The sequence below is a fragment of the Prionailurus viverrinus genome, chromosome A3, assembly GCF_022837055.1.
Source record: "Prionailurus viverrinus isolate Anna chromosome A3, UM_Priviv_1.0, whole genome shotgun sequence".
NCBI lineage: Eukaryota > Metazoa > Chordata > Mammalia > Carnivora > Felidae > Prionailurus > Prionailurus viverrinus.
Window position 1 is genome coordinate 32224084 of NC_062563.1, and position 18350 is coordinate 32242433.

The window sequence follows — 18350 nt, forward strand, 5'->3', positions numbered from 1 at the left end:
TTTTTCAGCTCACTTTGCCCTGTCATTTTTGGTCATGAAGTAAGTATTTTACTTCATCTTTACCCAAAAATACATAAAGTTGGCAAAAAAATAGCTAATTTCTGTTAGCCAGATGTTTGTAATTTTAATAGGTCATTATTCTCCAGAAATGAATGATGTGAAAGGCAAACTATAGTTTCTTGTAATAACAAGCTACTTACTAATTCAAGCTAATAGGAATGAGGTTCTTTAAAGTGACTTTAGGTGTAAAGTATTAAAGCAGAAGCTAACAAATATTTCCCGGTTTTGTGGAGTAGATTCATGCTTTGCAAGGTAGGTCTTTACTCAGTAAAGATACCTCTTTGATTTTATGTGCTTCCTACCTTTTGCTTTTTAATCATTTACATTATGGAAATTTATATCTTAATTTCCTTAGGAAAAAAAGTAAAGTTCAATCATGCTTTTAAAAAAAAATCTCAAATAAATGTAAATATAGAGGGAAGAACATCCCTTTTTTGCTAGTCATCTTTATGTTTTTCTTACTTTGGGGGTCCCCCCTCTTCTTTCACACTTGAGCTTGTTAAAGCAGGCTTGGCATTAGCACTCTTTGGAGGAAGCCAAAAATATGCAGATGACAAAAACAGAATTCCAATTCGAGGAGATCCACATGTCCTTGTTGTTGGAGATCCAGGCTTGGGAAAGAGTCAGATGCTACAGGTAGGAAATCAATCATCTCATATTTAATGTATTCCTTATAAAATGTGTGACTGATTCACAAGTGAATTTTCTCAAAGCATGCAGTGTTTGTGTTCTAGAGGATATAGTTGGCCTGGTGGTATAAGTGAATTGGGGTTTATGTGAGTAAGATGTCACTTCTATCTGGCCATCCTTTCAAATCGAGTCAGTCTCTGTCACACAGGCTGTTGCAGGCATGCTGGTCTATTGAGATGTTACCTATTGTGAAATGTTAACCATTTCTCTAACCCCCTGCTTTTTTGGCATGGTATCAGTTTTGGTAGTCTTTTTTGTTGTGGCTTCACCTATGAACAGAGTAGTTTGTGAAAGTAAAGAGCAGGGAAGCAGGGTCACACATTCTCTGATCACACAACTACATAAACAGTGTATTGAGCTTAAGGAACAGTGTGATAAAGGTAAGAGATCTGTCTCTATACATCTTCACTGCTCTGAGTTTAAAGCAAGGCAACTTCTGTGAAAAACTTCTTGTTGGTCCCCAAGAAGATTCTGCCTCTGCCAACCAGAGCCTAGTGGTTCTCCCCATCAGGGCTTATGATGGTCCTAGAAGGCTCTGCTTGTTGGAATGCTTGTGGTTGCATTTGAGTGACACCTGGTAAGTCAGCCATAATGTCCTTTCTGAGAATGCCCATGTGTCCCCATTCCTCACCACCACCCCCAGTGTAGAAAAATGTGACCAGACCAGGGGTCTCTTTGCTAAGTTGTAGTCCTGCGGCTACCGCATCTTTGTCCAGCGGTCAGAACCTTGGTTGCATATCAGAATCACCTTTGGAACTCTTTGAAAAGAGGCCTGGGGCCTGCCTAGTCCAACTGAATTAAGAGTGTCTGGATTAGGGTCCTAGTGTCTGTGTGCAGATAACCCACCACAGGTGATTGTGCTGTGCAACAACCAGGATTGAGAACGACTTTGACGTCATCATTGCATTATAAACCCACTGTCCTTCACATCAGAATCATTATATATTCCCTACATTTGATTGTTACATCAGCCATCATTTTAATTCCTAAGCTGACATTTCATCTATATTTCCATGTTCCTTTGGACCAACTGGGCCTACTTAAAAAAAAAAAAACAAAAACAACTCTGTCCTGAGCCCTTGCTAGAAACCTGACAGCAGAGGCACAGCACCTAGTTTTAGGGGAAACAGTTGATGATAAAAATAAAAACAGGATACCTAGCCAGGTTATGCTTGTAAAAGGTCCATGTGTGGACCTGAATTGTTACAGCTTTCTTTTCTGTCTTTTATATCATTGTGTACATAGCGAATTAGTGTATTATAGGTAGAAGCCTGGTTAACTTCCACAGTGGCTAGTTATCTATACAAATAAATCTTACAGTTTATACATTTTGCTTACGGTGTATAAAAGTTCCATTTTTCTCTCTTACTCCTTTTTATCCCCCTCTTACTCCTTTTTTATTTAAGAAATAGATCTTAGCAGATAATGGTTTCAGAATACATTTAATGGTACCGAAAAAAATTTAATACTAAGAAATGGCATCAGCAACTTTTCATGGTTTTTAGACCTGGAATAATGCCTTTTAAACCATGGGCTTAACTTAAAAATAGAAGCTGTAATGTTGGTGGAAATTAAATGTTGTAAACAGAGGAGGGTATTTGGATGTAAGTCTTCTAGCCCTGCTAAACCAGTTTTTAAAAATTAGGCTAATACTAACAGTCATCATTTACTTTATATTTTTAATCCTCTTTTCCTCTGACCATTTAGTTAGCCATCATCATCCTCTCAGACTAATAAGGGATTACAAATAACAAAAATAGTGAGGGGTGCCTGGGTGGCTCAGGTGGTTAAGCATCCAACTCTTGATTTCGGCCCAGGTCATGATCTCAATGGTGGTGGGATTGAGCCCCCACATCAGGCTCCATGCTGAGAGCCTGCTTAGGATTCTCTCTCTCTCTCTCTCTCTCTCTCTCTCTCTCTCTCTCTCTCTCTCTCTCTGCCCTTCCCTTGCTCACACTCTCAGAATAAATAAACATTTTTAAAAAATGATAGCTACTGTTTATAAGCTAGATATCATAGGGCCCCTTGGGTTGGGCACTGCACATGTCCAGAGCACACTATCAACATAGCAGTGTGAGCATTGTCTCCTGTGGTTATGCAGTGCACAGCACGCACAGTGGCCTTGCACTGGGCACTTACTGTGTGCCAGGTACCAGATTTAAGTGCCTTGTATACAAAATCTCATTTATTCCTCAGGGATATACGTGATTAAAGAAGGAAGCTGAGGCTCAGAGAGATCTGAGAGCAGCATAGCCAGTACATGGTAGAGCCAAAATTTAAACAGGTTTTCTTGGGGCACCTGGGTGGCTCAGTCAGTTAAGCATCCGACTCTTGATCTCAGCTCAGTTCATGATCTCAGGGTCATGAGTTCAGGCCCCATGTTGGGGCCTAGTTGTAGAGCTTGCTTTAAGAAGAATAACAACAAAAACCCAGGTCTGCTTGACTCTGGAGGTCCACACTTTTAACTCTTGTGTTATTTAATCACTTTTCTGACCTGCTGTAGCTTGTTTACTCAGGTGAGCATTATTGAGCCACTTTATTACCTGATGTATGAAGAAGCATTGAAGCCTTTGAAATTAAAATTGGTACTCATGTGTTTTCTGTTTGAACTTGAAAACGAAGCATAAAATGAAGTTGTATAATATTCACATGACCACAGTCATCAGAGGCAGGCTGCCTGGATTTGATTGAATCCTCACCTCCCACCTTCATAGCTACTGTGAGTTAGTGTATGCAGGGCTTGGTTTCTACGTGATTAAGTGGGGGTGTAATAATGCCTTCCTACCTCACTACTGTGGTAGTGAAGGTTGTATAGTAAAACTGTTAGAAGAATACCTGGCAGGGGTGCCTGGGTGGCTCAGTCGATTAAGCGTCTGACCTTGAATTTTGTTCAGGTCATGATCTCATGGTTCATGAGATCAAGCCCTGCATCAGGTTCTGTGCTGACAGTGCAGAGCCTGCTTGGGATTCTCTCTCTCTCCCTCTCTCTCTGCCTCTCCCCTGCTCGTGCTTTCTCTCTGTCTCCCTCCTTCCCCCTCTTTCTCTCTCTCTCTCTCTGTCTCTGTCTCTCTCTCTCTCTCAAAAATAAATAAATAAACTTAAGCAAAAAGAATATCTGGCATATAGCTGATATTTGTTAGCAGTTACTATTTGTTTTTCTTTTACTTTGGTTGATTCTCTTAAACCTTTTGTTTCCTCAGGCAGTATGCAATGTTGCTCCACGTGGTGTGTATGTTTGTGGTAATACCACAACCACCTCTGGTTTGACTGTAACTCTTTCAAAAGATAGTTGCTCTGGAGATTTTGCTTTGGAAGCTGGTGCCCTTGTACTTGGTGATCAAGGTAAGAAACCAAACTCTCCACTGTTTACAACATTTAATTTTTCACTAATATTACAGGTTCTATTTTTAAATTGAGCCAAGGGTTTTAAAGGTATTATTTCAGATCTAAATAGTTAGAAATTCTGGGGCTTTTGGGTTTTTTTTTTTTTTTTTAAGTCTTTTCCAGTTCATTTCTTTACATTCTGTTCAAGAGGCATTTGGACAGCACTGTATTGACCAGTGAGTTGAGAATGAGTGCCAGAAAAAAATAACCGGAAATGCAGTTTATGCTGCGGAATTGAAACTGGTACTTAATGTCATTGTCAGAATCTTGCGATAGACACAATTATATATCAAGTCAGTCAAGTCAAATAGGTATAGATAACTCCTTGCACTTCCCATTTCATATCAACCATCACAATTGTTTAAAAGCCTGTTTTAAAGCTTCACATCAAGCTCCCTGTGGGGTGGAATATGGTTATCTGTTGACTGCCACATTTATCTTGTCTAATACATAGGTGCATAGTAAGTACTTGCTGAATGCATTACTATTACTTAGTTCAGAATACTTCGAGATGCCTTGGAACTGAAAATAAGGTAAATGTTATTATCCTTTACTCTCAGAGGACTTACAATAAGAATTTAGACTATTACATTATAATTAGAATTTTGCTGTATTTTAACCCATCTCATTGGATGTTTGTCAGGATTTGATGGAGAGTTTATAAGAAATCCAGTTGGAGGGCTTAGCAAGAAGGGATCTCTGATTAAGCATTGCTACCTAAGTTTCTCTTTGTGATGCTGTAACTCTATTGGAAACATGTTCCTATGTATGTGTCAGACAGTGCCCTGATTCCAGTCCAGTTAAGGCCATTCATTCCTTTGTTTGCTGGCGACCTCCACATTTCTGAATCCAGATCCTGTCAGCAGCCCCCACCAACCCCCTTCCTTAATACTTTACCTGCTTGGTTTCCAGGACACTCTACTCTTCTGGTTTTCTTAGTTCATTAACTGTTCCTTCTCGGTCTTGGTCTTTATCTCCCCAACCTTAACTGGTTGGCACCTCCAGGTGCTTAGGTTTTGTACCTATTTTCTTCTTAGTCTATGTTACCTTCTCAATGATCTTATCTAGTCTCATGGCTTTGCCTACCTATATGCCGAAAATTTCCAAATTTATATCTCTTCTTCCTTGAACTCCAGGCACATTTTTTTTTTTTTTGAGAGAGAGAGAGGGAGGGAGAGAGAGAGAGCATGAGCAAGCACAAGCAGGGGAGGGGTAGAGGGAGAGAGAAAATCTTAAGCAGTCTCCATGCCCTAACTTGGGGCTCAATCTCACAAAACCAAGAGTTGGATGCTTAACTGAGCCAAAATCAAGAGTTGGATGCTTAACTGACTGAGCCATCTAGGCACCCCCAGGCACATATTTCTTTTTTTATTTTTTTAATACATGAAATTTATTGTCAAATTGGTTTCCATACAACACCCAGTGCTCATATCAAAAGATGCCCTCTTCAAAACCCATCACCCACCCTCCCCTCCCTTCCACCCCCCATCAGCCCTCAGTTTGTTCTCAGTTTTTAAGAGTCTCTTATGCTTTGGCTCTCTCCCACTCTAACCTCTCTTTTTTTTTTTTTTTTTTCCTTCCCCTCCCCCATGGGTTCCTGTTAAGTTTCTCAGGATCCACATAAGAGTGAAACCATATGGTATCTGTCTTTCTCTGTATGGCTTATTTCACTTAGTATAACACTGCCCAGTTCCATCCACGTTGCTACAAAGGGCCATATTTCATTCTTTCTCATTGCCACGTAGTATTCCATTGTGTATATAAACCACAGTTGATGGACATTTAGGTTCTTTCCATAATTTGGCTATTGTTGAGAGTGCTGCTATAAACATTGGGGTACAAGTGCCCCTTATGCATCAGTACTCCTGTATCCCTTGGGTAAATTCCTAGCAGTGCTACTGCTGGGTCATAGGGTTCTTAATGCCTGTTTTTACAGTATCTCTATAACTTCCTCAGACTTAACACATCCGAAATCAAAATTCCGATATTCTCCTTCAAACCTATTTTTATAGTCTTTCCCATCTCAGTCAATGATAATTCCATCCTTCTATTTGCTAAAATCAGAAAATGTACAGTCATATTTGGCTTTTACATATACCCCACATCCAGTCTATCAACAAATATTGTGGGCTCTACCTTCCATATATATATATATATATATATATACACACACACACACACACACACACACACACACACACACACAGAGTATCGAGACTCTTCTCCATTGCTGCTACCCTGATCCAAGACACCATCATCTCTTACATGGATTATTACTGTGATCTCCTAGTTGGAATGCTTGTGACCATCCTTGCCCTTTCCATTGTTCTTAACAAGGCAGAACAATCCTGTTAAAACTCAGATAAAGTTATTCTCCTGCTCAAAACCCTCCAGTGGCTTCCTGTCTCTAAGAGTGAAAGCTCAAGGCTTGACAGTAGTCCAGGGCCATTCACATTCTGGCCTTTTAATCACCTCTTTTGCCTCATTATCTACTACTTCCTTCTTATTCTCCAGTTACACCACCAGCACATTTTACATTCCTGCATTAGGCTTTTTTACTTGTTATTCCCTTTGCCTGTGCTTCCCTTACTCCAGATAAGTCTGCAAGGCTTGTTCCCTTTCCTCCTTGAAGTTTTTGCTCAAATGTCCTTTCCTTACCTGAGAAAACTGATCTTATGTAATTATGCCTATCTCATGTAGTTGTTGAAATATACTATCTTTTGGATATGCATATCTCTTATTTCACCTGTTTGAACATAAGTCTTTAAGCTTTTTGAGGGTCATTCGTATCTTCATTTTTGTAGCACTTACAACACATGCCTTGCCTATGAAAAATGTTGAATGAGAAAATATTACATAAAAGTTAGTTACGACAAGTGTTTTATTTGCTGTAAAACAAGCACAAATTCTCTACTGTTTGACATTTTATAATTTTAACTGCTGGAAACAATTACAAATAATTTCCTTATTGTGGAAGAGTTTTCATCCTGTAAGATTTGGAATTTAACCAAAGAAAGCTTTTTGTCTGTATTATTTTACTGTGACTGTAGGTATTTGTGGGATAGATGAATTTGATAAGATGGGGAATCAACATCAAGCCTTGTTAGAAGCTATGGAACAACAGAGTATTAGTCTTGCTAAGGCTGGCATGGTTTGTAGCCTCCCTGCAAGAACTTCCATCATCGCTGCTGCAAATCCAGTTGGAGGACATTACAATAAAGCCAAAACAGTTTCTGAGAATTTAAAGTAAGTCTCTTTGGATATTTATACCTTTAATGTATTCAATCCATATAAATCAGAAGAAAAAGATAACTGAGGACATAATAGTTCACAGAAATGATAATTTCTAGTAAATGTACAAAAACATGTTGAGCACAACAAATTAAAGCAATGAAGTACCATTGATAGCTACCAGATTGGCAAACATTTTTTATATTAATAATCATTATTGGCAAAGGGTTGGGAAAATAAGTTCTCACATATTCAGGTTAGTGTATTGAAGGACAACTGGCATGTTTATTATCACAGTTTGAAATATACATTCCATTTGTTTTAGCCAGTTCTACTTTTAGGAATCATACTCACAGAAACAGTCATGTAGGTGCACAGAGACGCATTTACAGGTTGGGTATTATGCCATTGTATATCACAGACAAAAAGTGGAAACAGCTTAAAATGCCCATTGGTAGGAAAGTGGTTAAACTATGGAAGGCCGAACAGTGGAGAATAGCAGGTATAAAAATGGAAGTAGCTCTGTGTGTGCTGATAGGGAAACATGTCTGTGCTTACTGTTAAGTGAAAAGAGCACATTACATACTTATAAATGGGGTATGACCCCACTTTTTCCCAAAAACAGTTTGTATTGGTATGTGTGTATGCTTTCTCTTCTAGTTTGTTCTGTACAGGTTGGACAAAAGGCATAGGGAGGGTAAAATAGGTTGAAGTGATTGTGGAAGTGAGGAAAAGACAAAAGAATGCCTCATGTGAAAAATTGGAAGCTTAAATTCTAGAGGGAAAAAACCCAAATTTCCTAATATTTGATAATGTGTACCTTTAATACAGAAATGGTACATGGCAAAATATACAATAGTACTTGGAGATGCTATACCACCACCACCAAAAAAGTCAATCTAGGGACCCCTGGGTGGCTCAGTCAGTTAAGTGGCCAGCTCTTGATCTCAGGTCAGGTCTTGATCTCAGGTCATGAGTTCAAGCCCTATGCTGGGTATGAAGCCTACTTTAAAAAAAAAAAAAAAAAAAAGTCAGTCTATTAGTTTTTCTTAATAAAATGACAAAGTGCTATATTGGAAAGATCAGAAAGATCCTATTGAACAAGGACTTGGTTTTTAGATTCTGGTTTTTAGTGGTACCCAAACCTGTTTTGGGGTGTTGACCAAATTCTTTAGCTACTTTGAATTTCAGTTTTATTGTCTCAAATAGAAGGATAATCTGATTGGTGGGATCAGGGAAGATGACTAAGTAGAACACAGCATTTTTATTATAATGATTCTAATGACTTCTAAGAAAAAGTGGGTTTTTTAATCTAAATAATCATAGATGCTTTGAGAGACTCAATGTCTTGGTGAAAGAAAACATACAAAAGATTAAAACGACCCAACTAGATAACCTCTGGCGTATCATATAGCATTTGTTTTAAAATTCAAAGGCATTGTGAAACTTACCATTAGGTAGTAATATAGAACACAGACATGGTGTGAGAAGGGGCCTTATCATTAACCTACCAAAGGTAGGTACATGTATGACTGGTGTGTGGCCTGGTGTCTCTCCAGAGTTGGTGGGTGTATCGAATACAAAAGCTATTGTTTGTTTCTTTAACATAAACTTTATTTTTTTAAAGTTCTACATGGAACTTCAATAGTAAATAAGTAAATGGTTTTCTACTTGTTTTGATTCCAATCATTGTTTCTTCCTTCTTCCCTGCCTCTTAGAATGGGGAGTGCCCTGCTGTCCAGATTTGATTTGGTCTTTATCCTGTTAGACACCCCAAATGAGGACCATGATCACTTACTCTCTGAACATGTGATTGCAATAAGAGCTGGAAAGCAGAGAACTGTTAGCGGAGCCACTGTAACTCGCATGAATAGTCAAGATTCAAATACTTCTGTACTTGAAGCGGTGTCTGATAAACCATTATCAGAAAGATTAAAGGTATGAATATTTCTGCTCCTTAGTCATTCATTTCGGTTCTGTTTGGATGTCAGAGTTCAGTATGTTGCTTATTGTAGAGTAGTAGTATATAAGCTTTCATGCCAAAACCTTTTATGTTACAGTAGTAGGGTTTATATAAACTGCATTAGAAATAATCTGTCACCTAGACTCAGAGCTGGAACTACAGTGTTTGGCTTCTTTGGAAAGTCTTTTAGAACTTTATATGTATCTAAACAGGTTATTTTAACAGAAAGATTTTATTTGCTATCCTTGTAATCTTTTTTTTATCATGCTTCAGGTGGTTCCTGGAGAAAAAATAGATCTAATTCCCCACCAGCTGTTGAGAAAGTACATTGGTTATGCTCGGCAGTATGTCTATCCAAGGCTGTCCACAGAAGCTGCTCAGATTCTTCAAGATTTTTACCTTGAGCTCCGGAAACAGAGCCAGCGGTTAAATAGCTCACCAATCACTACTAGGCAGCTGGAATCTCTGATTCGTCTAACAGAGGTTTGTTTTAAATTCGTGCTTTTTTGACTTAAAAATGGGGGCAAGAGGTGGTATGATTTCTCTCAATTTCCTGCATAATTAACTTGACTTTTCTTCCAGCTGAGAGACAATTAGAAATGGATGTATAAAAATGTTTAAAAATGTTTGGCCATATCTGTAACAGAGCCAATCAAGCACAGAACCAGTTACTAACCATGCAACTTTTTTTTCTCCCCCTTTTAATGACATTGAAGACTCCTGGAGTGTGACAAGTAGTTAGGTTAATTAAGGATTCTGAGATTCTAAGTTGAATATATGGGAGCATGGAATATGTCAGTATTTGATTTGATACATGACAGGTCCATAAGGATAATACCTGTTTTTCTAATAGCAGTAACATTTATTCACAGGTTTGGAATGCTAAGAGAACTCTGGCAGTTAAAATAGCTGGAGTTTGGGCTTTTTGCTTTAAAATCAGATTATTTCTTCTATGTTGTTTTAACAAATTGGTTAGGCATGATTTCCTGAAAGTAAAAGGCAAGGAAAAACCAAGGGTATTTCATAATCACATTTTCTGAAATGAACACTCAGAAAGATATATGTTAGATAAAAATAGGTTTTAATCCTATTTTATTTAGTTCGTTTATTTAGTTTATTAGGTTTATTTGTTTATGTTGTTGGGGGGGAGGAGCAGAGAGAAAGAGGGAGAGAGAATCCTAAGCAGGCCCTATGCTGTCAGCGTGGAGCCCAGTGTGGGGCTCGAATCCACAAACTGTGAGATCATGACCTGAGCCAAAATCAAGAGTTGGACATTTAACTGACTGAGCCACCCAGGTGCCCCTAATCCATATTTTATTATTTTTTTTTTAATTTTTTTTTCCAACGTTTATTTATTTTTGGGACAGAGAGAGACAGAGCATGAACGGGGGAGGGGCAGAGAGAGAGGCAGACACAGAATCGGAAACAGGCTCCAGGCTCTGAGCCATCAGCCCAGAGCCCGACGCGGGGCTCGAACTCACAGGCCGCGAGATCGTGACCTGGCTGAAGTTGGACGCTTAACCGACTGCGCCACCCAGGCACCCCCCCCAATCCATATTTTAAATGAGCGATTGGGGTACCAGAGTGGCTCAGTCAGTTAAATGTCTGACTTTGGTTCAGTCATGATCTTTGGTTCGTGGGTTCGAGCCCCACGTCGGGCTCTGTGCTGACAGCTCAGAGCCTGGAGCTGCTTCAGGTTCTCTGTCTTCCTCTCTCTCTGCTCCTCCACTGCTCGCATACTGTCTTTCTCTCTCTTTCTCAAAAATAAACAAACATTAAAAATTTTTTAAAATAAAATGAGTGATTGTTTTCATACTCAAGTTTTCAGATAATTTTATTCTGACTTTGATATTATAGTCCTCCTCCTGCAATCAGTGTTTGTGTAAAATGAACAAATGAAACAATCTTAGACCTACTTTACCTGCTCAAACAATGTCAAATATACTTACTATTGTTATTTAAAAATGCTTTTTTTCTTTCAAAGGCACGAGCAAGGTTGGAATTAAGAGAAGAAGCAACCAAAGAAGATGCTGAGGATATAGTTGAAGTTATGAAGTATAGGTAAGATTAAATTTTAAATGCTGTTTTAAATGAAATATCAGTCATCGTTTCATCTCAAATTAAATATTTAATTATGCCAAGCAAAATTATTTTTACTTAGCCCATTGGATCCTTTTAACAAACTTTATTTTCTTGGTTTAAAATATTTGTATAAAGAAACAATCTTTATATTAAAATTTTTTGAATGGGTATACATTCACATAGTTATGAAATCAATTCAAAAATACATATTTTGAGAATACTCGAAAGGAACAGCCTCATAATGGGTAAAATCATCATTAACACTTAATGACTACCAACCCTTTCAACCAATTCCTAACATTCCCTTTTGTATAAATATCCTGTGGTTTAATATTCTACTGTGATTGGACTGTCAGTTTCCTCTTTTACATGATTCAGTACTAGGGTTTGAGGGGTCTTGTAGATGAAAATTTTACCAAGCTGGCTTCATTCCCTCTCTAGTTGACTTCATTGTGTTGGAGACCCTCAGTTTGCCATTCGTCAGCAACCAGACAGTGTAGGAATTACTAGACTGTCTCATTCAGTGTGCTGCCAGGGATTCAGTGTACTAGCATGTGAAATAAAGGAGTGGCCGTAAATACCAGTTGTCTGACTTATGATGGACCTAGCTTCCTGGCAGACCAGACCAATAAGAATCCTAGAGATTGCCTACAGGGCACCTGACTGGCTCAGTTGGTAGAGCACGTGACTCTTGACCTCAGGGTCTTGAGTTCAAGCCCCATGTGAGGTGTAAGGCTTACTTGGACAAAAAAAAAAGATACCTAGAGATTGCCCCAACAGAGATTCTTTTTTCCCTAGAAAACAAACCCACTGAACCTAACCAAAAGTCCAAAAAATTTGGATTCTAACTTTGTTCCCAATTAAAAACAAGGACCACTAGTAGGGACTCCTTGTTTAATGATAAAAAGTTGCCTCTTAGTTTAGAATTTTTCTTAACAGACTGCTTTTTTTTTTTTTAAGTTTGTTATGAGAGAGAGAGGATGCGCATGTGCATGAGTGGGAGAGGGGCAGAGAGAGAGAGGGAGAGAAAATCCCAAGAAGGCTCCATGCTGTCAGCACAAAACCTGACATGGGGCTTGATCCTGCAAACCATGAGATCATGACCTGAGCTGAAACCAAGAGTCGCCGCTTAACCAACTGAGCCACCCAGGCTCTCCTGAGCATCCTGGTCTTAAATTCTCCACCTGTGGCAGTGGGGCTATCATTGCTACTCCTGGTTTCCTTTTCCATTTAATGATCTCTCACCCTTTAGACCTACTGGTGCCTGGCTCTACTGAATAATATCATGGATAGACTTGGGCTATCCAGCAAATCAGGGATCAAACTACCTTATTACTCTCTCTTACCTGTAACATTCTCTTTTTAGGCTTTACCCTAACTTAGTTTCCTTAGGCCTCAGACCCCAGACATTGCCTCAAGCAGCCATCTAGTATTTCCCCACAGTAAGTCCACTGGTCTGATTCATTCTCATATCTGAGCATTACACATTATAAATTACACATTAAACCTTTTCAATAAAAATGCCATATTGATTCTGCATGTCTGAATCCTCATGTTGGACAGTGTTTACATGTACTTTTTCCATCCAAGAGGAACTCTTCCATATTTTTTTGTGTAACTTTGTATTTTTTTCTACTACTTCTCAAAGTTGCCTTGCTGGTAATTCTGAATTAGTTTTAGGCTGTCAATTTACTCCTGAACTCCTGAAAAAAGAGATCTCATTGTTAAATATAAACAGTATCTACATGAAATTGCTAGTTTGTTTCCTTGAACTGAATGTGCTTTATTGGCTTTTACACAAATTTTCAGATAAAAAGAATAGGTTGATTCCTAGTGATTGGAATTATTTCCTAGTGATTCCTAGTGACTGCCATTATTTCCATGGTAGATATCAAGATCCAGTTAAACACAGAGACTAGGTTGTGAATTGTCTGTTTTATTATACTTACCGTGCTTTCTGTCCCTAGTCTATGCTCTAAGAGAGCAGGGACCCTATCTGTCATCTTTACCAGTGTACTCCCAGGGCCCATACCTAGCACACAGCACACCCTCAGTAAATGTACTGCATTGATAGTAAAGTTGACCATGGGAATCATCTTTCATTCATTAACTCTTGCATTTCAGAGTTTCCCTCTCTTGAGTTGTGAATGTTTGTACTTAATGTGGTCTTGAATCTATAAAACTACATTTTAAGCAGAAGCAGAAGCCAAAATAAAATCTAAACTGTAATACAGTTCATCATAGTTATCAAAGCACATAGCTATAAAAACTAAATGTTTATGGCCAACAGTTCACTTAAGTTTTCTTTAAAAATATACTAGGAAGCACAGGAGAATAGAGCCACCTTCAAAGATGAAACATCATTGAGTTTTTTCTATTTCAGCAAAGTGGCTCAGATATTTATAAATCTTCACATCTGAAGCCATGTAGCTCAGATTCAAATCCCAGATATTCCACTCATTGGCTGTGTAACCTTTGGCAAGTCACTTAACTTACCACACTTTGCTTCTTCATCTGTAAAATGCGAATAAGAATAGTCCCTAGATCAGAGGATTGTTGGACTAAATGGGGTAGCATATGGTGATTAAATATAATTAAGCTAAATATGAATTGTTAATACATGGTAGTTTAAAGCATTTTTGACAAGTACCTTATGAAAAATAAGCTACGGTTTATTATATTTACATAATCATATTACATTTCTTACCATTTATTAGTCTGATTTGGATGATTCATTCCTATTTGTACAGCTTTCTCTTTCACGTAGGCTCTTATCAGGAAACAAAACAAAGCTATGTTTTTAGTAACCCTATAAACTCATTGCTGTAAGCTCCTTAAGGGCAGGAATTACATCCGTTTTATTCATCAGTGCAAGTCTACTGCCTCGCAGGTGACCAGTTTATATATGATTAACCAATTCCTGATTAAATAACACCTTTGCCTCTGGGCTTTGTGTGAGATTATATCTGTCCCATTGTACAGGCTGGGAGTCATCCACAGAGCTGGATTAGAAATGATGGCTAATTTTATCTCTCACTGGTGTTTTCAGACTTCTGGCTAAAATCCACTAGCAAGAGTGCATATGTCTTTCTTTGATGATACTGTGAAAATAAGAGGAAGCAGCAGAGAACTAAAAATAGTAGGTGGATCCTTTAATATCTAACCACCATTACTGCAAGTCAGCAGAACCGTTCTAGTTCATTCCCACAGTATTTTTAAACATCTTTCATCTGCCAGGTGCTGCACTAGGAGCTGGGAACATATCTTTGTCCTCTAAAGCCTAAATTTAGTATGTTTAGAATTTCTTTCTTTCATGAATCAGAAAGAATGTTCCAGGCATTTATATCATAGTCTATCAACTTTGTATTCTTTTCTCTTTTCAAATGTAGATGTTTCTTAAAAGTGGCAACTGTGTCCAAAAATATTTTTATCGGCACATAGTTCATACCATAGTGAATTTCATAGTGGCTGTTCAAGCAATACAATGTTGAAATCTTTGCTACGTGAGTCTCATGGTTATTTCCACATTTTTCTTCTTATGAACTGGGACAAAAATTTCCATAGCCATGCTACATTGGGTAACTCTGTTCTCCTCCCTTCTCGTTAAGCATGCTAGGAACTTATTCTGATGAATTTGGAAACCTAGATTTTGAGCGATCCCAGCATGGTTCTGGAATGAGCAACAGGTCAACAGCAAAAAGATTTATTTCTGCTCTCAACAACATTGCTGAAAGAACTTACAATAACTTATTTCAATTTCAACAACTTCGGCAGATTGCCAAAGAGCTTAATATTCAGGTATGATAAACCAAATACTTAATCTTGTTTATGAAAATTGCAGGAGGTCTTTATTAAGTGTAGAATTTTTAAATATCAGAATATTTTGATGACTGTGGAAAACAGTATGGAAATTACTCAAAAAATTAAAAGTAGAACTACCCTATCTATGATTCAGCAATCGCACTATGGTATATTTACCCAAAGAATACAAAGGAGTTCAAAGGAATATATGCACCCCTGTGTTTATTGCAGCATTATTTACAATAGCCAAAATATGGAAACAGCCCAAGTGCCAATTGTTGGATGAAGGGATACAGAAGATGTGGTATAGAGAGAGAGAGCACGCACATGTGCTTGCTCGTTCTCTCTCTTTCTCTCAAAAATGAATAAATAAAAACTTCTAAGAAATTTTTTTAAATGTTTATTTTTGAGAGAAAGAGAGAGAGAGAGAGAGAGAGAGAGAGAGAGAGAGAGAGAGAGAGAGAGACACTGAGATGAGTGGCGGAGGGGCAGAGACGGAGATGCAGAATCCAAAGCAGGCTCCAGGTCAGCACAGAGCCTGACACAGGGCTCGAACTCACTAACCGCAGATCATGACTTGAGCCAGTTGGACGCTTAACTGACTGAGCCACCCAGGCGCCCCGAAGAAACAGACTCTTAGCTATAGTGAACAAACAGATGGTTATCAGAGGGGAGGTGGGTGAGGGAGTGGGTGAAATAAATGATGGGGATTAAGAGTGCACTTTATCAGGGGCACCTGGCTTGCTCAGTTGGTGGAGTGTGCTCCTCTTAATCTCAGGGTGGTAAACTTGAGCCCCATGTTGGGTGCAGAGATTACTTAAGAATAAAATCTTTGCTGGGGCACCTATGGTGGCTTAGTCAGTTAAGTGTTGGACTCTTGATTTTGGCTCAGGTCATGGTCTCATGGTTTGTGGGTTTGAGCCCCATATTGGGCTCTGCACTGATGATGCAGAACCTGCTTGAGCTCCTCTCCTTCCCTCTCTCTCTGCCCCTCCCCTGCTCATTTTCTCTCTCTCTCTTTCTTTCAAAATAAATAAATAAGCTTAAATGAATAAATAAAAATAAAATCTTTGCAAAAAAAAGTATCACGAGCACTAAGTAATATATGGAATTGTTGAATTGCTATATTGTTCATCTGAAATGAACACTGTATGTTAACTACACTGGAACTAAAATTTTAAAATAAATATAATGGAGATTGAAAAAATAATAAAAGATTTGGGTGAAAAGAATGGAATAGGCTTTTTTGAAGTATTTTCTTTATTTAAGCTATGAAATTAGCTGCTCAGAGCTTTAAAAAAAAAAACAACAACCCAGCAGTGTTAGGGTTCCTGGGTGGCTCAGTTACATATCCCACTCTTGGTCTCAGCTCAGATCTGGATCTCAGGGTCATGAGTTCAAGCCCCATGTTGGACCCTACTCTGGGTGTGAAGCCTACCTAAAAACAAAAAACAAAAACTAAAAAACCCAGCAGTTTTTATCTAAAATGCATACCTACCTCTTTTTTAGCATCTTGATAGTTGAAGGAAACATAAGAGACTCACTTTCCATGTTTTTCTGACAAAATCTCTTGTGGGAAAGTCATCTTACATCTTTGCATCTCTGTTTCCTCGTTTGTTCAACAGACATGATTCCAGGGGCTGACTTCGGCTCAGGTCATGATCTTGGGGTCTGTGAGTTTGAGCCCCACGTCGGGCTCTGTGCTGACAGCTCGGAGCTTGGAGCCTGCTTCGGATTCTATGTCTCCCTCTCTGCCTGTCTCTCTCTCTCTCTCTCTCTCTCTCTCTCTCTCTCTCAAAAATAAATATTAAAAAAAATAGACATGATTTCACCTGCTTTGCTATTTGAAAGTTTTAGTGAAAATGAATGTAATAAGACTTTAAACATGTAAGACAGTTTATATGGAAAACTGCCCACTCAATTTCAAAATTGGAGCTAGTCTAATTTTTGTTTTGAAGCTAATCTAAAACAAATAAAAAAAATACTCTGGATACTGGAGTTTTTAATTTTGATTAGCTCGACTCATCAAATAGAATAGAATTTCACAATAGAATTGAAAGCTCATATGTAAGCAGTTTTCTCTATGAGGAAGTACGAATAAATTTATTTGCCCAAGAAACTTGAGGAATGCATGTTATGGTTTGAGAGATTCATTTTATAAATCATGTTTTTGCATATTATTTAATGGGCTGTTTCTTGATGTTTTATTCCAGGTTGCTGATTTTGAAAATTTTATCGGGTCACTAAATGACCAAGGTTACCTCTTGAAAAAAGGCCCAAAGGTCTACCAACTTCAAACTATGTAAAATGACTACCAACCCAGGACGTCCTGAGATTATTAGCAGTTTAAAACTGTCTCAGTAATAAAGAGTATGTAAAAAAAAATATATATATATATATATATATATTGTTCTCTGGAAAATGATGTCCTAAAATTAATGTAATAGGAAAAAAGATTTAAGAAGTGATAAAGCCATGTGTTTAGTTTTTACAGCTTTTCTGAAAGATGAGAAAAATAAATTGTTTATATTTTTAAATGATGTGATTATATGTATTATATATAGTTGTATTTTTGACCTCTTTTATTCTTTTTTCTATAAAATGTCCATCTGAGTAAACATTTCCTAAGTTACATCTTAATGTTTAAATAGCTCTGACACACAAAAAATGAATATCTTTCAGAACTAAATTGAAACCAACTTTCAATTCCAAAAAAAGTTTGGAAATATTTTATATTGACACATTTAATTTAACATCTTAGCTACTGAAAAAAATTTTAAACCATATTATGTTTTATTACCAAAGTTAAATATGTACCTGTGGGTTTTTGTTTTTTTTTAATGTTTATTTTTGAGAGAAAGAGAGAGAGAGAGTACAAGCTGGGGAGGGGCAGAGAGAAAAGGGGACAGAGGATCCCAAGCCAGCTCCACAGTGATAGCAAGCCCGATGTGGGGCTTGAACTCACAAATCATGAGATCATGACCTGAGCCAAAGTTGGACGCTCAACCAACTGACCCACCCAGGGGCCCCAAATATGTACCTATATTAAGTCAATAGCTGTGTAAGGCTTATTAAAACCAAGCTGCCTCAACTCACTACACAGAGGGTGAGGATGCTGTTCTCCTATTCTGTGTACGTA

The 18350-nt window shown here is 38.0% G+C and overlaps 1 protein-coding gene across 6 annotated transcripts in view; it reads left to right on the top strand.

Moving 5' to 3' along the window:
- Window positions 1-17748, top strand: part of MCM8 (minichromosome maintenance 8 homologous recombination repair factor) — a 45429-nt gene extending 27681 nt beyond the window's left edge. For 3 of the 6 annotated variants that reach the window (XM_047851870.1, XM_047851871.1, XM_047851869.1), the window contains exons 11-19: window positions 9-39; window positions 556-696; window positions 3951-4092; window positions 7185-7380; window positions 9084-9303; window positions 9602-9811; window positions 11313-11389; window positions 15019-15208; window positions 17425-17748. In XM_047851870.1, coding sequence (XP_047707826.1) covers window positions 9-39; window positions 556-696; window positions 3951-4092; window positions 7185-7380; window positions 9084-9303; window positions 9602-9811; window positions 11313-11389; window positions 15019-15208; window positions 17425-17517 — 1300 coding nt within the window. In that variant the 3' untranslated portion in view covers window positions 17518-17748. The other 3 variants (XR_007150757.1, XR_007150758.1, XM_047851872.1) reach the window with 3 other exon arrangements.
- The last annotated feature ends 602 nt before the right edge of the window (window positions 17749-18350 follow it).